The sequence below is a fragment of the Rissa tridactyla genome, chromosome 4 (genome assembly GCF_028500815.1).
Source record: "Rissa tridactyla isolate bRisTri1 chromosome 4, bRisTri1.patW.cur.20221130, whole genome shotgun sequence".
Classification (NCBI taxonomy): Eukaryota; Metazoa; Chordata; class Aves; order Charadriiformes; family Laridae; genus Rissa; species Rissa tridactyla.
In genome coordinates this window covers 89431266-89454899 of record NC_071469.1, presented here as the reverse complement: position 1 = coordinate 89454899, position 23634 = coordinate 89431266, and the positions used below count along the sequence as shown (strand labels likewise).

General features: G+C 38.7%; 1 protein-coding gene across 1 annotated transcript in view; it reads right to left on the bottom strand.

Annotated features, from left to right (window-relative positions):
• PLCG2 (phospholipase C gamma 2) overlaps window positions 1-23634 on the bottom strand; it is a 64681-nt gene that overhangs the window by 11256 nt on the left and 29791 nt on the right. The window contains exons 8-27 of the mRNA XM_054199078.1: window positions 23032-23075; window positions 21793-21865; window positions 20653-20754; window positions 20364-20482; window positions 18903-18988; window positions 17865-17985; window positions 16192-16360; window positions 14214-14318; window positions 13909-13998; window positions 12703-12881; window positions 11728-11928; window positions 10357-10476; window positions 9026-9206; window positions 7640-7708; window positions 6414-6523; window positions 5495-5591; window positions 4525-4591; window positions 4116-4273; window positions 1312-1414; window positions 131-340 (exon numbers count right to left, since the gene is read on the bottom strand). Coding sequence (XP_054055053.1) covers window positions 131-340; window positions 1312-1414; window positions 4116-4273; window positions 4525-4591; window positions 5495-5591; window positions 6414-6523; window positions 7640-7708; window positions 9026-9206; window positions 10357-10476; window positions 11728-11928; window positions 12703-12881; window positions 13909-13998; window positions 14214-14318; window positions 16192-16360; window positions 17865-17985; window positions 18903-18988; window positions 20364-20482; window positions 20653-20754; window positions 21793-21865; window positions 23032-23075 — 2404 coding nt within the window. The remainder of the gene's footprint in view (window positions 1-130; window positions 341-1311; window positions 1415-4115; window positions 4274-4524; window positions 4592-5494; window positions 5592-6413; window positions 6524-7639; window positions 7709-9025; window positions 9207-10356; window positions 10477-11727; window positions 11929-12702; window positions 12882-13908; window positions 13999-14213; window positions 14319-16191; window positions 16361-17864; window positions 17986-18902; window positions 18989-20363; window positions 20483-20652; window positions 20755-21792; window positions 21866-23031; window positions 23076-23634) is intronic.

Sequence of the window (23634 nt, the reverse complement as noted above, 5' to 3'; positions counted from 1 at the left end):
CATCCCCTCTTGCTAAGAAGTACAAATAAATAGGACAGCCACGGTGACCAAAATAGCAGAGTGGCCAGAAATGGGCTCATTTATGGTGAAATGGAAGGTGGATTAAGCCCTTTTTTAAAGGCAATATTACCTGGAGTTTGGAAGTTAAGCGCCACCATCTGGGAGCCGCAAAGCCAGAGGCGAAATGGGTCATAGTTGGATGAATCGACCCTCTGTCCTTTAGGATAGACACGTGTCAGTCCCTTCAGGTTGTATTTCAACAACTCAACTGGCTTTTGCTTAACAATGCTCTCTGCCTTGGTCTCCACAAAAGAACGGATTTCTTTGAAATCAGGATTTTCTACACAGGGGAGGGAGGAAAAAGAGTGGTTACTAAAGGAAGAAAGTAGTCAACATTTATACTGCATTTCTACTAACACTTTGTTTTACGTTGTTTTACTTTGTCCTCTAATGCAATAATTGCCACAGTTTTCATGCAGACGTGGCAAATTGGTTGAGCATCAAGTCTGAAAGCTAAAATTGCTTGCCTGCCACATGCTTTATAGCAGGGCAGATAAGAGTCTATAGTCATGTTCTCATCTCATCATTGCTAATAATGCACTTCTGACCACTATAACACATATTTAAATGAGACATCTTTTCCTGAGTTTAAATAGGGAGAAGAAAGGGTGAGCCAGGGTTAGCCAATGCCTCAAACAATGACTGTAATTATAACATCTTAGCCATGCTGACAGCTTATTAAAAAGGTTTGCAAAGAAACTTAAGGAAGAAGGGCACATTTACTGGCTGCTCCAGCAGCAATGACAAAAAACTGGAATAAGAAGTACATATTTCAGTGTCAGATTCCACACCTGCACTTACACAGACCCCAGTTCTCATGTATAGTATGAAACCATATACCATTCCAATAGCTTACACAAATGGCAAACATGTTCTTACAGTAAGATTATATAATGCACAGTAAATCCATTTTGAAGGGTTTTACAAACAAATCATAAGTGTTCAGCCAGAGTTTTTCATCTCAAAACAGTCAATTGACACATAACTAGTGAGCTTCCCCATGACAGACACCTATGAGAGGGTGTCTCTAGCTAACTAGTTAGAAATTTGTGACAGGTTTTTTGTGCCACTTGAATAGCATGAAGTTCCCTAGTGTACAATTTCAAAGTACCACTGAAAACTGCACGGGTGAGACAGAACTTTGTTTTCAGTAGAGAAAGGATAGATTTTACCTTCAGTTCTAAAATTTCAACTAACATCTACAAAGACAGTAGAAAGGGTGAAATTCACATGTAATATTAAAGGAAATACCTAAATTGTCCTTGGTTTTGCTTGTTGGCTTGCAATAGATTACCAGATCAGATAATTCAATAGCAATCAATTGATTCTTTTCCCAGTATTTCCTCCTGTTCTCCTGTAAAACGTAACAAAGTTTTAGATTACAGATACACCAAGCGTTATGGTACAGTACCTTCAGGGTATACTCAAATGACAAAGCTGAACATTCTTTGTTGCTCAGATTCCTATCTGATACTTTAGACACTTGCATAGATGTAACGTACTTTAAGGGCCAACTCAGAGACAGGCTAACCAAGTGGGTTTAGGTTTTAGTTGGGACTACCATTTTTGGGGGGGTTGTTGTGTTCTTTTGGTTTTTTTTATTCTTTTGGTTTTTTTAAGCAAGTGTTGCAGTGCTTCCCCGATCAGTCCTACTCAGAATCCTGGCAACAATTTTATTTTTTATTTTTAATGTGGCTCTACTCAATTTTAGTTACATTCTCAAATCTGTAGCTCATATAAATGCAAATGTATGCAGAAAAAAAATGCAAAGGGCAGCGAAGTCTGTCTCTTTTTATTTACAATCCTGAGCAGGACTTAAGTCTTGTTAGTAACTCCCAAACTGCTAAATTCAAACCCTATGAGAATCATTCCTGTAGTTTTCTATTTGCACACCAAACCAATACAGTTACATACGGAAAATCATGTGCAATCTTCTTGTCATCATCAGTAAAAAACCCACTATCTACTTCCATGTTTGCAAGCACCTGCTCTGTGGAAGTTGAGCAACAGTCCCTGCAACCAGAGACTGGGAACTACTGAAATCAGCAAGACTTGTCCTGAGTGGAGACATTTGGGCTGGAGGCTTTTCAGACATAAGAAGCAATTACAGGATAAGTCACATTAGAAGAGTTCCATACTGAACAGCGATTAGCTTTGGTACAAGAGGTTATGAAGCAGCAGCAATTAGGAAGTCTTCCAAAAGAATTCCCTCAACAAGACAAACTGAAGAGGAACAACAAATCAGAGCCAGGGAGCCTTGGGGCTCCTGAATGTTTCACCAAATCAGGAATTACACATTGAGATTTAAGAAAAGCAAAGAGGAATACAACATTTAGACTTGGAAATAACCTTAGGAAGAAGCTGTACAAACTTCCTTGTACTTAGTGATCCACCACAGTTTCCCAGACATTGCTGAACAGTCAAGAGAGCTCCAAACAGCAAATGACCGCTTCTAGATGCCATGTGCTCATCTTTAGTCACAACCCTCCGGTGGTAACCACGCAGGAGAGCTAGCAACAAACAACCATTCCTAGGGGCATGGCAAGTGTCAGTATTAAACAGATGGCAAGATGCGTGAAGTTTAGTTTTATTTTTTGTGTAGAATGGACACGGCCCAGAAATAAAATGCATAAAACACCTGTATCATATTGTAGCAGAGTGCTGACTCACTATGATTTTTCCCTCCCCAAAATTCAACCTGTTAACTGTACGAGCAAAAAGGGCCTTTCCTCATCTTTTTCCCCTCCTAGTGTAGAAGTCTATCATGTGAACTTTCTAGAGGCCACACTGTGAGAAAGGCCTCCTGATTGACAGAAATGAGTTTTAAAGCATCTTTGAACACAGACTGTTTAATACTTCTCAAACTATACAGAGGGAGAAAAAGCTGCCAAGCTCCTGAAGAGCCATTGATGTACCATAAAAAACATTCCATTTAGAGACACTTCTTCTAGGTCGTGTTTCTCTTTTTCTCATTTTTATTTCTAAATGAAAGCCTGGCCTAAGAGCTGTACTTCTCCTCCCCCAACAATAGGTCAGCAGCTCCCGTAACTTCTTCCCTTGCTGAATTTGCAGTCCCCTGCTTGAGACGCCAACTTGCCTGCTATAAATAGGATTATGATGTCCCTCAGAGCATTGCCACTCCAGCTGACAGACAAACAGCATGAGCCAACATGATACTAAAACACATTTTTCATCATTTTTCATCACTCATATCACCCACTTAACAATAAAAAGTGAATAAAAGCAACAAAGGAAAGAGCGTACTTAAGCACAGTCAATGTAGGGGCTTTTTGGTCATATCAAAAACTTCTTAAATACTAGAAAAGATGACAAGGAGGTAAATTAATACATCAGAACAGGAGAAGCAAGTCCTGAAGAACGTCCCTAAACTGCAGTGCTCGTAGGGGGATGTAAAAGCTAAATTTAGGTAGAATCCTTTAACCTTTAGGCAAGGATTTGAACTACTACTATTGAAGATTTGGTAAATCCAGCACGTGCCTATTAGTTACAAATAAATAAAGTATTAGCCAAACAATTCCCTATCAGTGCCACTGCATTCACTGGAAAGCAGAGTTAGTAAACAGGATTAAGGAGAGTTTAGGCAAAGGCATCTCAGATTTCACATATACTCACTAGTGGATTCACAACTCTGAACAGAACAGTCTGATATCTGAGTTTCTTCTGCGTAACACTAGGGCTGAACCAGTGTAACCAGATGTAAAATGGTATAATGGTATCTACTTGGTACTACTAAGCACACTTCTCCACTGAGATGTAGGGTGCAACACAGACAGTACTCTGGTGAAAAACTCCTGCTGACGTAAATTTACATAAAATGCTAATTTACATAGCATTCCTAAAAGAGTTTGAGAACAAGATTCACAGCATCAATAAAATGAACAAAGAGCAATATGCAAGAGATTGAAAGACCAGGTGTTAGTAAGGTTTACCACTATATGGCAGCTAAAGACAAATCCTATTGTAAATTTATAGCAGTATATAATAATAATAAAAAAAAACCACACAAAAAGAAACCGACAGAATTTTACCAATACCTCTTCTGTAGTTTTCCAAGTGATTTCACGGATACTTTGGTACCATTCAAAGAGTTCTTCTACTTTATCAGTTGCAAACTCAACACATGGATCTTCTGCATTCTTAGGTTCCAGAATGAAGACAAAAGGCTTTTTGTGTTTCCCTTGTGGCATTTTCACTGTTAGGCAACACAGTAGCAAGAAATTTATACTAAAATACAACGGCTCTTCTTCTAAGCTGTCATTGTTGATTTATTGCAGCAGTTAGTATCATAAAGTCTCATCACATTAATTGTATTAGTTATATTAATACAAGCTGGTGTTTTGGGTTGTTTGTTTTTTTTTAAATAAAAACGTTCCTGCTAAACATAAAAGAGTCTATTCAACACAAAGTTCAGGAGTCCACGTGTAAACATCAGAAAATACATACCAACGTTGTACGTATTGAGTACCAGTATGCCACGACAGAGAGAGCCTAATGGATTGTCCTCAATAATCTGAAAAACATGAGTTAAATCTGACCCTAAATGTTTTCTTGAGTGAATATGCACAGGACATTAACAAATAATAAGCACGCACCATTAAATCTAACCTCAGTTTCACTGAAAGCATGCCCACTGTAACTCTTCAAAGCCTGTTTCCATACCAAGAATTTCTCATTTTGAGAAAAACATGAGAATCTCTATAATGAGAGCACTCAAAACGAGGAGTGCAACTTCTGTCCTGACAGAATTGCTCATTTTTCAAGTCTGCTTAAAGCTGCAATGGTCAGGGTGGGAAATCTAATACATAAGTTTTCCTCCAAAGACTCCTGGCAAATCACTGGAAGTGCTTCAGAACAACAAGAGAATTCAACATTTCCTTTTTAAAACTCAAAAAATGTCAAAACTGCTTACTATGGAGTTTTGTTGTCTTTTGTTGAAGAGATCTTTGTCCAAGACCCTGGACTAGATTTTAGACATATTTGACAAACAGTATAGGGTTACTTATGCATAAAAACTTAATAACGGAGTGTGAAATGGCCAGTAAGATGAGTTTGGACAAATAGTTTTCTTATTTGCAAATATTAAGGCAGTAATTATACAGGCAAACTAGTTAAAAGTTTCAGGCATAGTATCGTTTAGCCAAACCATCAGAAAAATATGAACTGGTATGATTTTCCATCAGCAGGAAATCATTATAATCTCCTAAAACCCCACCAAATCAGCTATCTCCTTAAGTAATTTTCTGTGAGGCATGTCCTGACAAAAACTTTCAGCAGCAGAGAACAGTGAATACATTAATTTCTCTCTTCTGTGTTCTCTCAAACACAGCATACAGAGTAATAATTCTGTAACCAGGCTTTCCCTTCCAGTAGGCAGCATCTTCTAGGAAAACAGCAGACAAAACTTAACCCTCACCTGGCTTTCAAGCTCAGCAGAGTTATCAGATGACAGTTCTTCAACATAATTAGATGGAAAATAGTGTTGGACTTTTTCTCCATAATCTCCTTTCCACCTGAATTTAAAAAGTATATATATAGAAAAAAATAGTTAAAGAGCTTCAATAGGCCTTTAATGAAGCAATAATCCTCAAGAAATTGGTCATTAATACCCCATACTAGCTTGTCGAGCTGGCTATCACCAAAATATAAGTGATGAAGTAGCTAAAAGCTCTAACAAAGTGATCTTTAACTGTAGTAACAGACGATTTCAGAGGGATTACAGTTACCGTAAACCACAATTAATGACTTAAGAGGCCTTTCCCCCTCCAGTACTAAAAATACTATTATGTGGTTGATTACCCTGCAGAAACTACAGGGAAACATTAGATTCCCAAGCTTTCCAAGCAATTCACAAGCCAGTTCACAAGAAAGCAATTCACAAGAAAGAAAGCCTCTTATGAAAGGAGAATGTACGGATAACTAAAAAAGGTGGGCTTGATTCCTGAGAAGCACTTAGCAGAGCAAGGAAAGAAACAGAGCAATGACGACAATGGTAACAGACGCGTGACTTCCCAGAATACATAAGCGTTCAGGAAGGATGAATGTACGAAAGGAAAAACACTGGATACACTGGGTTATGGAGACTCTGCAGGCTGAGGTTATTGTTGTGGGATAGAAAAATGGAAGAGGCATGAAAGGAGACCTGAGGATAAGAGGGTTTCGGTTTTGGGTGGTTTTTTTTTTAAATACACTGGCATTAAGATTTATAACACCACAGTTAATAAGCAGCAATCAGACAACAGGCAAAGTTTTTAAAAACTACTACCCAAAGCTCAATATTTTTCTCCATCTACTAAGTCACCAGAAGTTCTCCTATGAGGAATCTTTGTCCTTACCAGCCTTCGGTTTCCTTTGTGACATTATGAATTAAAGCTCCTCGAGAGAAGCTCAATTCATCACTTCTTTTGGCTCTGTAGTCATACAAGGCTTTCACTGTTCTCTGAGGCTTTAAGAGAAACAGAGAAAGGGGTCATCTAGAGGGACGGGTCATAAAATGATCAATAATGCAATGTTAAAAAAAAAAAAAAAAAAAAAGGAGGGGGGGATTGGATCTGTTTTTGTGCTATGAAGCCTAGAAAACATAATACTAAAGTTCCAGAGTGACATCTATTGGTAGAAGCAAGTGAAGTTACTTAACTGCTATTCTTCAAGCATCGGCTTGAAAGAAAGAAAAAGAAAACCACACAGTGAAATATCAATCCTCTATCTTCATTACACGTATTCATACGCAGTTGGAGTTTGTAGGCTTAGATGCCTACAAAGCCTCCACTTCAAAACCACATCAGCTATCTTGCTGGTCACGTTCCCTTTAGGAAGACTCCCAGTTTTAGGAGGGCAAGCATTTCTTTATCTTGAATTTACTACTACCCAAATTCTTCAGCAGCAATGCAAATACATTGGCCAAAATGACTAAAAAGAATTACAGTGACAAAATTTACAAGCAGGTGAACTTTTATGGGAATTTACAAGTTGGCAGGCCCTAACAAGAATTAGAGATAAATAGATGCTTAGTGTGACACTTATTTTTAAAACATTATATATATATATCTATCTTAAAAGAAGACAAAACTTTAACAACTCATTAATAAACCAAAGACACTATTTTTATATAGAAAGCACATAAACAAACTCTGCACCTATTTGTGCAAGCAGGCCATGTTTGCTCATGAAACTGCAATAATTTTCCACACACGCTTGCGGTTCCCATGTTGTACTTCCTTTCCATGAAGATTTAGCCTTCTCAAATTGAATCTCCTCATAGGTTATTACTGGCAGGCATGCCAAATCAAATTGCCTCCGCAGAATCAACAGCAAAAGGTGCCCAAATTCCCAGTACGGATGAATCAATACAGGATTTGCACACAAGAAAACATGTGGGTACAAATTTTAAAGAGATACTAGAAAATAGTCACACCCTTTAAATTTCTGCTGCCCAGTTCCCCATAAATCAAGCAGCCTAACACTTCAATTATCCTTTTCATTACTACTAACAGGAAATCAACAAACAAGACTCAATTTTCAGAAGTCTACAGTAAGTGTGAAAATCTGTCTTTAGGCATACCACTGTAGGGGTGATTTCACTGGGTTCCACATACATCTTGACATCATAGAGGGAGTTAATATCTTTTTCCTAAAAACAGGAAGAAGGAAAACAAAAAAAAATGAAGTTACAGGAATCAAAAATTCTAAAAGTACTTAATATTAATAGAACATTCATTGCTGAAACCACCTTTCTGACAATACATAGGCAAACAGAAGAGAAGCCAGACGCCTATGCTATGCTCATTTCTATAGCTGAACATGAGTTTGTTATTTAACTTGTCTATACCTCAGCTTAATGAACAGTAAAACACAATGAAACAGCAATACCACACAAAGGTATAATCAGTCAAATAGCTGAGATTGTGAGTACCCTTTTATGTGCAAACAGGGAAGACAATACCTACACTTATGATTTCTGTGTTACAGTACTTCAGTATTGGTTTCACTATTAGATAAAAATTCTAAAACAATATACGTAGTCGTATTTTTGATTTTATTCTTTCCTTGCGTTCCCATTTGGGCCCTGTCCTAGGATACAGAACCTTAGCCACAGGCAACATTATCAAAAATCCTGAGGTCTAAGATCTTTTCAGTCCCTTTTAGTCTCCCCGGAAGAAACAAAAACCCCAGATTTTGATTTTTTCAAACATGCCAGACATTTTTTGCCTGCACCTTCTAAGAGCCATATATTTGAAAACAAAAGACGGCATCTCAGGCTTTCCAAAAGCCAGTTACCTCGGCTTAGCTCTCTTGTCACGAAACACATCCATCCAGAAGGTAGGCCTCTATCTTAAACTAATTATCTAGGCTCCTAGTTTAGTCAAAGGACAGAAAAAAGTATCTCTTGGGGAGATTTCCTCATGTTTATATCAGAGTGAGCTTTCAGAGGTACCTCTCCGCTTTTACCACAGGAGGCTATTGGACACCATCCCCGAGATGGCTCCAGCGCAGTGAAGCGAATGCCACTGCCCATCCAGTGCAAGAGGCACAGGAGAATATTTCATTCTTTCTTAAATGCTTAGCAATTGGCATCTGCATGACCATTTTAAGATCTTTGCCCACTGCAGCAAGAGAAGAGAGGGACAACTGCAGGCAAGGCTATTATCAAAAACTCATTTTAGCAGACCAATTATCCCCCACTTCAGAGAGCAGGTTTTCTAATCAAAACATGAGGAAGGCACGGGTTGACTTGTAATCAAAGACGAAGCTCTTTCCTTCACATATCTCAAAATCTTTGTGAAAGAAGTCAGTATAACCATCTCAATTTCACAGATAAGAAAACTGCCTGCTTAACCTCCCGCAAAGGTCACCTACCACAGCCAGAACCAAACCCAGCATCCCCAGGCATAGAACTGGGACTCCGTCCGCTACAGCAACTGGCACTCGTACAAAGACCATCACTTACCGTGCTGTAGCGCTCCAACAGCTCCTCAGTCACCGGGTAACGCAATTTCATTTTCCTGTACAGCGGATGCTTCTCATAATATGTTACCAGCTCCACTAAACTCTCAAAATAGGCCGAGGTTCCAAGCACAAAATGGCGACCTTCTTGCTGAATTCGGAAGTGCTTCACCTTCCCCTCCGCTCTGTGAAACAAGTGCAGGTGCTGTAAAAAGTACTGGTATTGCAGTGAGAGCACCAGTGCTGTAAACCAGACCAAAACTTCTTTGTGTATCTAAATCACGCAAAATAATTCCTCCCTCTTCCAAAGCCTCGTTTATTCACACAGAATCCCAGTTGCCTGATTAAATCCACAAAAAAAAACATTCTCACTTTTCTATGATGTACAGGGCCTTGGGATAAATCCGTGTTTTTGCTTAGATAAAATATCCATATTTTTTTCCTCTACAGATAGGTATTTCGTCATCTTCATACTAACACAAATGTGTCTGATGGGACCCAGAGTCCCTCTGGAATCCGCAGCTGCTGATCTGCCGCTCTCCCTAGGTGACAGACACACTCCCCTCAATACGAGTAGCTGTCTCTTCCCTATACTCATTTTGGTAACTACAGGAACCAATTTTTAAAGAAAAAAAACCTCTCATGCTTGAACACAAGGTTTGTGCTTGCACTGATAACAGTAAAACCATCCACTGATGAGCATCCCACCCACAGAAGATCCCTGCATCCTTTCGAAGCTGCTGCCATTTGGTACTTCTTGTTTTCCCTGCTGTGAAATGGTTTTATTGAGATGCTGCAGCTCAAGTTACTTCAATATCCACCTTGGTAACAGCAGAAAGCTTGTAACCAAAGCACATAGGGGACTGGGGAATTCTGGACATCTTCAATATACTGTAAGCCATGTAAACATTAGGAAAACAAGTGTTTGTTTTTCCAAAGCAATTTTATCTGTTGCAGAAATAGGCATTTTCAAAGAAACACAACTTCATTTGAAGGCACAATGGAGAACACCACAATTCTATACATTTTATTAATGTTGTTGCAAGAACTACGGCTTCAAAAATATTTTCCCTGGCAAGAAATGCTGACAATTTCATTTTGACATTTCATTTTTGTCAGTTATATGACAGGGCAGGATTTCCAGGGGATGAGGACACAGAATCACTGCTGAACCAGCACCGAAGAAAACTTCAAAATAACACCCTGTAGTAAGGCGTGTCAAAGTTTAAAAGCAAGAATTTTATGACTCTAAAAAGACCACAGGACTTTTTAAATAAGAAAAACCAAAACATCATTGGGCTGCTAAGTAATATAGTCATACCCGTATTTTCTTACCTGAAAGTCATGGCAAACGAATCGGGCTCATCTCTCTTTCTAATCAGAAAGGCTCCATCTCGAGGAATTCGCATCAGCATGTCTTCTGCCTCTCCCCGACTCAAGTTGCTATAGTACCAACTACAACAGTCAAAAATCAAAATGGACAGAGGATTACAAAGCTTGTCAAATGCCATTCTGTAAGAGTAACAGGCAGTGCTATTAACAATAGAGTTTCAAACATTACAAGAAAAGTTATGCATTAGATTTTCACCATCTCGCCACCTATGACAGCAGCTTATTTTGGATGAAAGCATCAAGAATGTATCAGAACACCTTGTCTGTCTGACATGATAAAACATAAATCTGCATTTCTTCCGTAAACAAAGGCACTGGAACCTGCCATTCAGTTTTCAGTAGCATATTCAGTTTTGACGTAGCAGATTTAAGGAAAAAAACAAAACACAGACAAAAGAAAAACACCAGGCATTTGAATTCTTTTATTCAGAGATTGATTTTATCTTTCACTGTAGGGATGGACCTAGCCTGGATCTAATGTGCCTTTAGTGAAGCTGTGGCCACTTATACTGGCAGTACATCCCCGCCTACACAGAAAGGCAGGAAAGCCTAACCCTTAAACTCTACCTTCCCCTCCCGCTGGCTTCCAAAGTTTTCTACTTGGTGGTGACTCCCAGATCCCAAGGGGAGCAAAAAAAGAAGTTTTTGTCACAGATCAATATTTCACATGCAAAGGAGATTTACTTTTTCTCACTGCAAATAAAACAGAGCAAAGGGCAGTGACTGCAGTGTTCTGCCAGGAAATAAGAGCAAGCTCTGCCCAGGATCCACATCAGGCAAATACCAGCTGGAAATAAACACCAAGCTATACTACTTCCTATCGGCATGGGGTGAAATCAGCCTAACCAAGTCTGACAGGGGTGAGGTAGAGGGCGGGATTAGGAAAACATAACTGCTTGGGCTCACTGCCCCAGTAATAGAGTTTCCAGATGGCACAGACCATGACCACTTAGTTGCCAGACCACAGCCAACTACTAAATATCTAATCCAATCCACTGGGTGTTGTAAAACACTGAGCAGAGAAAGAAAGAATTGGCTCACTTCCACAGCATTACAGTTCTCACTGATTTTCCTAGCTGCTGCTAGTAAATTGCTTTCCCAGTGACTGCTCTCTGCTGTACCAGGTTCTCACAAAGTCACTGATCTTACTCAGCATCTTTCAAGGAAGCCTATTCCCATGACATCCGTGGACAAGCAACACTCAGGCATGCTCCTAAATCCAGGAAGTTTTCTATGCAAAAATCCAAGACCACCTAAAACAATGCAAGGAACACTGACATAACAACCCCACTGCTTGCCTTCTCCTGTACGTACTCTTTAGTCTCATGAGGGCTGGGATTAGGCACAGCATCAGTCAGACGCAGCTCAAATTCAGCACATCGCAAGTGGGCCTCCTTGTAGTGTTGAATGAGATCATAAATGCTATCAAAAGTGAGGTTGTCTGTCAGGTAGTATTTCACAGTGTCCCCGTCACTTGAAGAACGGATCCGGCAGTGCTGGACTCTACCTGATCTCCTGAAGAAATGAAGAGGAAAAGGAAGGGTTTATAACAGGTTTTCTCCTTTTGAAACATTTCCTCACCTGTTCCTGGTCAGCTACTTGGTGAGCTTGTGAAGAGGCAAGAAATCTGCATCATCTCGTAAAACAATCAAAGAGAAGCAGAAAAAAATCCTGATAAGTAATAGTAATTTTCATCCACAATGGTTTAAAATCTGGCATACACTTACTCCCTGAAAAATTTGCTCTGACAGTTCTCCGGTTCAGAAATCCATGATACACTATTCCTTATGAAGTCCCAACCAGAAGAAAGAAAACCTCGAACTACGGAAAAACAAACAAAACCCTCAAAATTATTCTTTTCCCTATAGAGGATCCTTTCATTGGAAAGATCCATCTCTGCTAATAAAGGTAAATTCATGAGACCACCTTTTCAGTGTGGAAACCAAAACTAAAAGAGCAAATTTTGACCCATTCATTGAGGAAATAACGAATCTCTATCCTGCCACAGCACTAGGAAAGGCGGGGAGATCAAACCAGTCAGTCCTGTCTTGACAACTGTAACACTTCAAATAAAGTCTGCTCTCCCAAAATGCACTATACTACACTGAAGTTTAATTTAGAAAGCAGTATTTCACAATCCCATCAATAGCATTCTAGTAATTACAGCAACTCCTTATTCCTATTTCCTCTCAGATATAACTGCAGGCTTTAAAAATATACACATTTTTGTGCAATGCCATAAAACAAACAAACAAAACCCAGATGAAATTTTTATGACAGTCACCATACCAGAATGACAAGGTGCAATCATTAGGGAAAGCCCCACTTTCCCTAACTAGGAACGTCCCATCCTTGCCACCCATTTCAGCACAATATTCCTGGAGCAGTTTCTCAGCAGTGGTTCTCCCCTCTTTCATTTTCCCATGGAACCATTTCTCTTTTAAGTGCAGTTCACTACGCTTCACCTCCTAGAGCAGAAAATAAGAATCTTTTTAATGCATTTCTAATTTTACAGTTTTGAAATATAGAACTTGTTATTGATAGAAGAATCTCCTATTTCAGGATTTCAGCTCTTCCTGTCCCTGAACTCTCCTTCCACAAATAAGCCAATCACCTTTACAGTCACCCTTGACTCTCCTCTCCAGTCAAAGCATTTCTTTGGAGCAGTGATCAACTTCAGCCTTATTCAAATATGTAATCAACAGAAAGTGAAAGAACACAGCAATCCAAACACCAATTTATATTTTCAAGGCAAAATATTCTACTGCTAATTCACAGAGTTTCTAACCTGATTTTTCCAGGATTCACCTGTGTTCTTCCCTACACATTGATTATTTTACTGACATTAACATCTAGGTGAATGGACAAAATGTTCTGGATGTGCAGAGATCTCTGAACCATGCACATACATGTTATCAATGAAAAAGCATGCATGGAAACCTGAAAAGTCAGAAAAAGAAATCATGCTGAACATCACTGCTATTGCAACCCTTACTGAGCATCATGTTTCTGCTTTAGCATGTACAACAGCCAAGTAATACGTGCTCACCTGTGGCAAGCACTTTGCAATTGTGAAACGAACAGCATGCGCTATCTAAGAGGTGAGCTGCATTACTAACACAACAAACCTTAGTTCATCATACTCTATAGTTTGAGAACAGCAACAATACTCAGCCAAAGGCCTACAAAAACTTTGATTGTCAGTGCACACATCCGCATTAGCATTTAAGTACCAAAGCTGTATTTCATTGTCTTTATATTCCTCTTTGCAAGTCCTCAATTAGCCAAGGGAAAAAGTTATTTTATTAAAAATACGGTTAACTGGAGTACCTTGGCAAAGACCCTTTTTAAAATTTTTTGTCTCCAGATAGACTTGTTATCTGACACAGATACTGTATAATTTCAACACTGGCATAAAAATTACGCAGCTGAAGACACTGAAATAGTCCGAGAGAATAAAAAGAACACGCTTAAACAACAAAACATCGCCATCACCTTTGATGAATCTTCATCAGCATTCTGTTCTATATCATCGCTGAATGAAAGCTTTTCATCAGCAATAGCACAGTAGTGTCGAGTCCATTTCTAAAAGTTGAGAGATATTAAAACCATTAACAAGACAGAGGGAAACTCACTAACCACAATTTCAAAACAAGGTACAACAATAAACAAAATACATTCTTCCCCCCATTCACACTCATTCAGCTGACAACACTACTTACACAAATATTGAGAAAGTTCATGTAGATTTCCAGTATTACACAACCTAGTAACAGTAGCAAATGTCACATAAATGATACCTGTTCTATTGTGTCCCACATGTAAAGTTCTCCTTGTTGCTTTTTTTCTTCTTTCTTGTCTTCCAAGTTCACATCAATGTCTCCCTTTGGCCCCAGTTTTTTGTGCTTAAAAACAAAACAAAAATCCACATTCATACACTCACATAGAATCATATATAAAATTGGTCATAATATTTCAGCATACTTGGTATTACTGCAAGTATTTCCCTCCATTGCACAGCCGCCTTCTGTCATTACCATAACAACAGCTGTTCCACAAGGCTTTAGGCAACAGGGCTGGAATTTCTTTCTTTAAAATTGAAATCTGATAATAAAGGTTAAAAATTTAGCAGAGGTATCATTCAAGCAATGAAGAAACAACGAGCTTGATGAGAGCTCACCATTCTTTAAAGACAGAAAACATGAAGTGACACATACTAAGAAATAAGGATAAAACAAGAATCCCACTGCAGAGAGCAGGTCATAAGGAACAAAAACCAAACCAAACCAAAACGATAAGGAATTAAAACGAATAGGGAATTCACTCTTCTACAAGAAAAATGGACAGAAGATAAATCCTTTACGAAAAGAGGGGATAAGTTCTACTTTCTTGAGAGTGCTCACAAAAAAACAGTGGCTTCAAGGGGCTACAGGTAACATCAAATACTTAACTGCAATTAATGATGGGATTCATCATCTCTTATCTAGTAGTTCTCCACTACATTCAGTTCTGCATAGCCTACTGTAGGTAGATTTCAATTTGACAGGCTTATCTGAAAAATCCTACAGGCCCCTAAGTAGGAATTGCCTCTGATTGTTTACTGACAACATTTTTCAAACAGAAGCCAAATAACACAACTAGCTCACTGGCAGGTGCTGATGTATTTAAAGACTCTTTAACACTCTTTTAGACAGAACAGAGTGATATGGATGTTCTCTTCTGCAGACTCACAGTAGTTTGTAATTTCCTTTAAATCAGATCTGTCATGTTATTATTCGTGTGCCTACACAACTCCCCTTTATGCTCTGCAAGGTAACAAGTCTGTAGGTAAAAGAAACACAAAAACTTAAGCACAGAACTTTTGCACTTTATAGTAGGGTGCTGTTATTTCCAGTCTTACATTCAAGAGCTGTACGCTTATATCTCTTTATCCTTATTTCTTCTGTTCATAAGTTTAATACATCGGATGCAGTAAGTACCGTTACAAGAGCTGCAAAACTGAAGCATGGACAAAAGTAATTTTTACTAAACAGATCATGAGCAGCCCTCGTATTGCCTTTTGAAAAAGTTCCACTGCAGTTTCAATCCGAGAAGTCTTCTTTTGGTTACCTGCCTCATGTTGTTGCACAGCTGTACCGAGTAAAGCATCTGTATTCCCCAGAAGGTAAGACACTCTAACAGTGACTGCCTTCTAGTAAGAGCCCCTCCATGTTTCACAAGTGGCTCACTAAATTGCATATGTAAATCACATGAGTTAGTAAACACCCATCAACTTTTGCAGTTTGCAAGCAGTTCTGACAACTTAGGCACGCAGCCAGCAAATGCTTTGCGTTTCACTTGAATGACAGGCATTCTTTGGGGAAAAAAAAAAAAAGATAACACCACTAATCTAACTTTCTATTCAAGAACATACTTCTGTTATTTTTAAGCAGGCCACATTGCGTAAGAAGCCCATGACGAGCATTTGCAGCAGTGAACCCTTGCTGAAATTTAGCAGTGACATTTCAGGAGCTGGAAGACCTTTAGAAAAGAGCTGATATTCGATCTGGCACTTGAACTAGCAACACTTATTGCAAAGAAAACCAATAGCAAGCACTTTAATATGCAGTTTTACAGAACTCCGCACCATACTGCAAAATGTTACTAGTACACACTTCAAGCGTGGGGTTTCCGGTCTCTCAACAGAAATTAACAGCTAAGCTGTGAGGCCAGAAGTAGTATTTCTGGCTCCTGCTCTTGTTTTCCTATTTTACCTACCAGCACACAAAGCAAGCCTACCTTGATGATGATTTTTTCTTTCAGCTGAGTTGGTGATGGTAGCTGATCTGCACTGGCTTCAACAGGCTTCGTTAAAAGCTGATCTCCAAATACCTCCTTGAAAACTTTGGCCATGTGTCGCTGCTGCTCCACACTACAGTGTTCTTCAATTGACAGAATGACAGGGTACCTTTAGTGGAGAAAAAGGTGAATGAAGACAATTTTTTTGCTACAACTGGCAAAGCAAGGAAAACAGCACCCTGCCTCACCCCAAAGATCAAAGACAATATTTAAAGCAAACAAGAAGACAAAAGGGAATAGAGATGGACACATTATTAATAGATAACAACAGACATGCAATCATGGAAACATTATGGTCAGAAGGGACTTCTGGCAGTCATCTAGTCCAATCTCCTTCTTTGGGAAGGCCCAATTCCTAGGTTAGACCAGGTTACTCAGAGCTTTGTCCAGCCATGATTTGAATATTTGCAAGGAGAAAGAATCTTTCCAAGACGTTTGGGCACGGCTTCAGTGCTAAAGCACCATTATGTGAAAATTTGTTTCTCCTCTCCTGAAAATTGTGTCTATTTTCCTCCACACATACTCTGAGAAGTCTGGCTCAATCTTCTCTATAATCATCCACTAGGTAGTGGAAGTCAGCAACCGGACTCCCTCATTAATCTCTTCTCAAAGCTAAACAAACTTAGTTTATTTATCCCTTGGATATCATGTGCTTCGGCCCCAATATTGAACACAGAGGCAGAGAAAGCATTGAGTACTTCAGCCTTCCCCAGTCACTAAGTCTCCACTGCAATTCACCAGTAGGCTCATATTTTTCCTAATCTTCCTTTTTTTGTATCCATAGAAGTCTTTCTTGCCATCTTTCACATCCCTCAGCAATTTCATCTCCAGATGAGCTTTGGCTTTCCTAATTTTGTCCCTGCATATCCAGGCAATATTTCAATATTCCTTCTGGGTAGCCTATCCCTTAATGCAAGTAGGGAAAGCATCACACAGCATTCATGGTACTGATGGTATGAAAACATAATGCGTCATGTATTATGGTTGTCATCAACACAATACACCTGCGCAGACACTGTCCCACATGAGAAAATAACACTTCTCTATTTCCAGCTGGTAAAGTGGAAAAATAGGACACTGACAGCCCTATCTCTTTCCCAATTTTGGGGTGATATTTTTCATGGTAAGGACATCTCAGCACAAGTTATAGAAGGGTAGAGCAGAGATGCAGATTTAAACACGTTATCCGTTCAAGAGGCATGCTATGAATTGTACATCTTCTCAGCTAAAGCCTCCCCTACAACATGAACCTCCCCAACAAACCTAGATATGATCCTTTTCACTTGTAGTATTTTATTGTTTGTTTTTTAAAGTTAAGACGTACTATTCAGCATTTGAAGTTTCACACTTCAATCTAATAAAAAAAGACCCAAGCCAGGAGATGGGAACCACTTTAGGGTACTCATTATCTTCTTTACCAGCAAGTTGTTATGTAATGGGACTTTTCCTCAAAACTGAATCTATTAAAGACCCACATTCATCAATAATTAAGATTCCTAGAATGTCATTCAGGCTACTAGAATGTCATTATTATGTCTAGGTTACAGAGAAAAGAAGTTCAGGAATGTCTAAACATATGAAAACAGGCTTAAGGAAAATAAATCAAAGCTTACTCAGATGCAACAAAGGCATGATCTTTGATTGCCTGTACTACGTCATCAAATTTGATCTTTGTTGTCCGTGTCCATCCATGGTAAATGATGGGTTTCCCATCAGGACCATCCCAACAATCCACTAGGAAAGACAAGCAGTGGAAAAAGGAAGAGACCAAGCAGTTACATCCAAATCTTCAGTGTTCCACATATTGAATCATAGACTTTAATGTTCTAATAAAATATCTTATTAGATTTATCCCTCTCACAGAGGAAATTAAGTTCACTTAAGTAAAAACAATACAAATAAAATACAATCTAAAATTTTCCCAAAGCATTATCATGTGGGAATCTGGAAATAAGGAATTCAGGCAGCTATACTGTCAGTCTACTAATTTACAATAATTTTCCAGAGATAAATACACTCCCTCAAGTGGTAAGTTGATAGCTTATCTATTTTGTTGATTTTAACCCTGAAACACTTATTTGAGTGCATGTTGCATTAGCCAAATTGAACAGGGAGTAACATGTAATTTTATGAAGTAACTAGGTAAAAACATGAAGTTAAAGTCAAACTTTTCATAAGGTATGCAAGCACAGGGATGAAGACGCATACACAGTTAGTGGAGAACAAATGCATAAAGACATCAACTGCTTTCCAAGCAAGTTAAATGGCACCAATTTACAAAAATCTCTGTACCTTAGGCTTTGCGTACTACAATGAAGGCAAATAAACTATCTATCTACTATGTATGCTATCCAAGTAATTCCAGTTTAAATTCTGTGCTTTCATACAGTAGATCCAAGGTTTACAGTGAGATGAGATTTAGAAAGACCTTCTTAAAATTCCAGGGGAACAAGAACCAGACCAAGTCAATGGGGCAACAGTGAGGCATAAGAAAAACAATTTAGGGAATCAGTGTTTTTTATATGACTAACTTCAACTTCAGAAGACAAACTAGTTCTTGATTTCAGTTCTTTTTTCTTTCTTGGTAAACAGGGGAAACTCTACTTATATGGAAAGCATGTTACAAACCACTCCACGAACGCTTTACTCACACTCAATGCATCGACATCCCATTCTCAGGCACCTGATGTAAGCTTCTGTGGAGGATTCACTTCGAAGCTGGTCTCCAGTCAGATATCTAAGGATTAAGAGGAAATTGTGAAAGACAGGCAGTCAATTTCAACGATTTCCCATTCGCTCACTGGGCGACATTTTTTCTCCTGCCATGGAGAATGTATGTTGATTTTTTTTTTTTTTTTACTTGTGATGGGAGAACTGGACTCTGCTGAACATGATATTATCAGATTTTTGAATGGACCAAATTATAGGAGATTAAAGGCTCAATCTAAACATCCAACAACTATAACTGACATGCTTCTGGAGAGCAAATCGTGAGCTTTGAAACATATCTAAACCTCATCATGCTACGGCATAATCTTGTTGGAGGGATGTGGAGGGTATTTAGAGTGATACCACACTCTATACTTCAAAATATACCCATAAGCTATATCCACATGCACTTTATTTCATTCCCTGAAATATTTCAACTGCTCATCTCTCCTCCCTCACTTTACACCGTCTTTCTTTTCATTACAAACCTAGATGAGCTAATCGTCTTAATTTGAAGACAGTTCAAACTCATCACCACATCAGTTTGTATGGGGCTGAACAGCTGGCATACCACAGATCGTCAAAGAAAAGGGCTGGATACCTTAGACACAAACTACAGAAATCAGCAGCTAAGTTACTAAGCATAAAATTCCAAAAACAGTAACAACAAAAATACAGTCCCCAGGCCATCAAAGTTCTGGCTGTAAAATAAACTCAAAATAATAAAGAAGAGTATTGATAGCACACTGCACTCCTCCTCTGTCTCAAGCACCTCTATCTGCTCTAATTCTTGTCATTCAGGCAAAAAGCCATGAATAGCCAAGTCCCAATCATCAGATGTGCTAATTTAAGGCCTCCATAGTCCTCTCCTACTCAGGACCAAATCTTTTCCGCTTTGTGACACTGTAAACCGTCAGACTATCTATCAATAGTGCATATCATTGGCTTGCTTCCCAAGGCAACAAATCCACTGCCCTTCAGAACACACTAACACTATCGGATTTTCCCACGGGACAAGTAGGGTCCTTATGGCATTCTATGTTCAGGTACAATTAATGCTGACAGTAGCTCAACGAGGCTCTTGATGCTTGGAAAAAACAGAAGCTCCTTCAATAACTTTGACTTCTGAAAGCAGGGAGGCTGGAACAGTTTCAACTCAAGATTTATTTTTATTTTTGTAACAGGATTCAGGGTTTGGGTTTTCTGGCAGCTAAGCTCGGTTATGTCAAAACCTCTGCGATTTTAAGAGAAGGGGAAAACGAAGTCCCACAAACTGTATTTGCCACATGTGCATCAAACTTTAGGAAGGTTTCACACATCCATGCAGTACATTCTGGCACATTCTCCTAACACGTGCTAGTTCCGTTTGAACAGAGATAGACAATGGCGTTTTGGTAACTTACGTGTTATGAGAGGAAGAAATCCAGTAGTGGGACAAAGGATTATTCATGTCCTGCACATCTATCGAATCATATTTTTCATCCCAAATACTGTTTTCTTTTGCAAAAAGGTAAGTGAGGAACTGCAATACAAAAACAGAGAGTGATTTAAATTTTTTTACCATACCAGAAAAGAAACCCAGCAATGTAGCACGAAAAGCCTAGGGGATCTGCCGTCCAATTAACAAACTAGGAACTGGCAGTGAAAGAAAAGAAGTCCACAAGGAACTATTAGTAAGTATCGTTATCTTACCTCATCAACAAAGAGGAAGGGTTCAGCAGTTTCTCTCATAGTGTCATCAATAAACTTTGTCATTCCTTCTCGGACTTTACTGAGATCTTGCGCCCAAGATTCCTTCAGATAATAATAATACAGTAGAAAAAAAAAAACCGCTTTAGACGTGGTGTAATGCTATATAAAATCAAATAAGGAACAGAGAGACCTATAGATGTGATTTACTTCTCTCTCAACTGGCTAGTTTACTGCTGATATATTTTATTGTACCCAGATATCTTAAGGGTTTCCCCTATGATGTCTAAGGGTGAAAAAGATGATCTCCATTTAAGTACCTTTATATAGATCAGAGGCCCACAAGATACATACTATTTTATGTACACATATGCATACACACACACAGCAAAAGGCTGGCCTCCTTGAAGGACATACCTTAACTATAATCTCTCTCATTTCTAAGTGCAATCTGAATGTGCTTTTAACACAGTGAAATACAGAGAAAGAGAAAGTAGCAAGCTGAAATAGGAAGTGTAGGTCTCCCTTTTCAATCAATTTGCAAACCTGGAGCTTAGCAGCGCCTAGGAAGTATCACACAATTTTTCCCTGTGGTGTCTGTGCTAAATAACATTATAGAAGACCATGAAGACACAGTTCCCCACCTCCATCCTTATCTGCCTGCTGGTATGGGACGCTGAACTGGCTCCATTCAATAGAAAATTACCTTTCACTCAAATGCAGGCAGTCAGCTCAGCTTTTTATGTAAGAGCTGCTAAAACAGGGCCTTGGTGAAGGTTTTACCCCAGATGTACCTAAATGTAACACCTGTAACTAGGCCAGGCTACTATTTTTGACATACATACATACAGTGTTTATTTCTAACCTTGTCTGTTTATCCAAATGACTAAATGGAGACCCATTAAAAACTTATTTACTTCGTCCACTCTCTCGTCCTCTGGTGCACCTTCAGAGTCTTTATATAGATGAAAAATAATAGTTCTTGTGATCTTCAATGGCAACAAATAATAAATCTTTCCAAGGCCTACTATCACAGCTGACATCAACCATATTCTACAACACACCACATTTCTTTTTAATGAGCATAGAAATCTGTGAGACAACCTCAAGAAAAAGAACTCAAAATTTCTGCAACCTTCGCACCTGCTGCTCGTGTAGCAAGAACCTCTGAAAGTCATGGAGATGAACTGCTGAAGCATCTGGACGGTCAGTATTTCTTTAAAAAAATAGAAAGGGAAAGTGAAGCTAAAGCATTAACAGAGAAAGTGTCATCAGACGTTACTGCAGAAAATTACATGGATTCGTACCTTGGATTTACAGTATAAATGTGCTGCCACCACCAAGAAACTTCTTATAACTTCAATAATTACTAATTTTTGAGCCTTTCAATAAAGCCTCCTGGATTCCTGATGCATTTTTTATAGTGATTCTGGGAAAAGTACCAAATCTCTGCTCATTGCTTTGTAGCAAATGAACAGCATTCACTTGACAGGGGTGTTGCTAAGCTTAGTTGAGGCATACGGAGACACTGTTCTTTTAAGTTGTCATAGAGCCGAACTTCCACAAATAACTCCTTCCATGCATTATTCAGATGATCTACTGTAATAGAACAAAACCTCCTGAAAAAGGAGGCAAGATGCAGCCACACCAAGAAAAAGCAGCACAACTGCTTTCTCTTTTGTAGGACCTAAGTGCCGCATCATCTGGTACCAATAAGGTATTTACAACCTATCCATCCTTGATAAATTTATGGTTTTAAGCAGTCTCACAAAGCTTAATTCATATGACGTGATCAAAGGCTAAAGAAAAACGCAATACACTCAGAGCAAACTTTTCACGTTAACTTCCTTAATCTGTTAGTGTAATACTCAAACCCAAGATAAACTGGTTTAATTCACAGCCAAAACGTTAGCAATGCCTGTGACCCTGCCTTTTCATGCTGTACACATCATTCTTAAATTTTCAAGTCCACCAAGCAAAAGATGCAGAAACGGTCATTATCATCATCCTGCTCAAGTGTAGGCAAAGCCTGTGCACCAGACCACCCTCCAGACTGAAGTTAAAATTTCTCCATCAAGTTGTCCTTCAGTAGTTTTGTTCAGCTCTTAGTAAAATTGCAAATTTACTACTAGGCAAATTTGCTTGTTCAAACCCATACCATTTTGGTAGTCAGAAGGTAAAAAACATTTATCAAATTATAATCAGGACTTACTTCCATGATAAGTTCACCTTTCCGAATACAAAAAGATGCGTTATTTCTTTTCACTTACTAAAGCATCAGAACTAAAAAACCCAAACAAACAGTGATGTAATTCAAAAACAAGCCCGCAGCACTACAACCATATGGAAATGTGGAAAAATAATACAAATGAAGAGTCTCACCCAAGAATGAACACAGAGGAATCCTTTTTGAATTCATCAAGAATCTTAAAACAAAACAAAAAACACAAAAACACACACACAAAAAGGGGAAAAGATAAATAATAAAAGAATATGCAATTTTCTATCTCATTCCATCTAATAATGTCCATTGGTTTGGGAAAGGGAAATATATGCATTTTTGCTCTACAGAAGTTGCATACAAGTTGGCAAGACACATTTTGAATTAAATGCATAATAGAAAACATACTGCCAAGGCTGGCAACTGCACTTCAGGCCTTTCAAATGTGAACACACACAATTCTCAAAAAACTTGCTATTGATAAGGTCCTTATACACACAATCAGTCAGGCTTTCCGGAGACCTTTTATTGTTTGGTATCCCAGAAAAACTGGAATTACGTATCATCCATCACATTTATTCATGTGAATATAACACCTAAATTGCTTCCAGCTTGGAGCAGCATAGTTACAGATCACAGGAAACTTATCAACTGACCCAAAGCAGTTGTTAAGCAAACAGGAGATTCTTTGAAAAGATCCACAAGGGGCGATAACAAGAGTTTAAGGAAGTCAGATAGCCTCTTTGTTCTGTGTTTTACTTTTC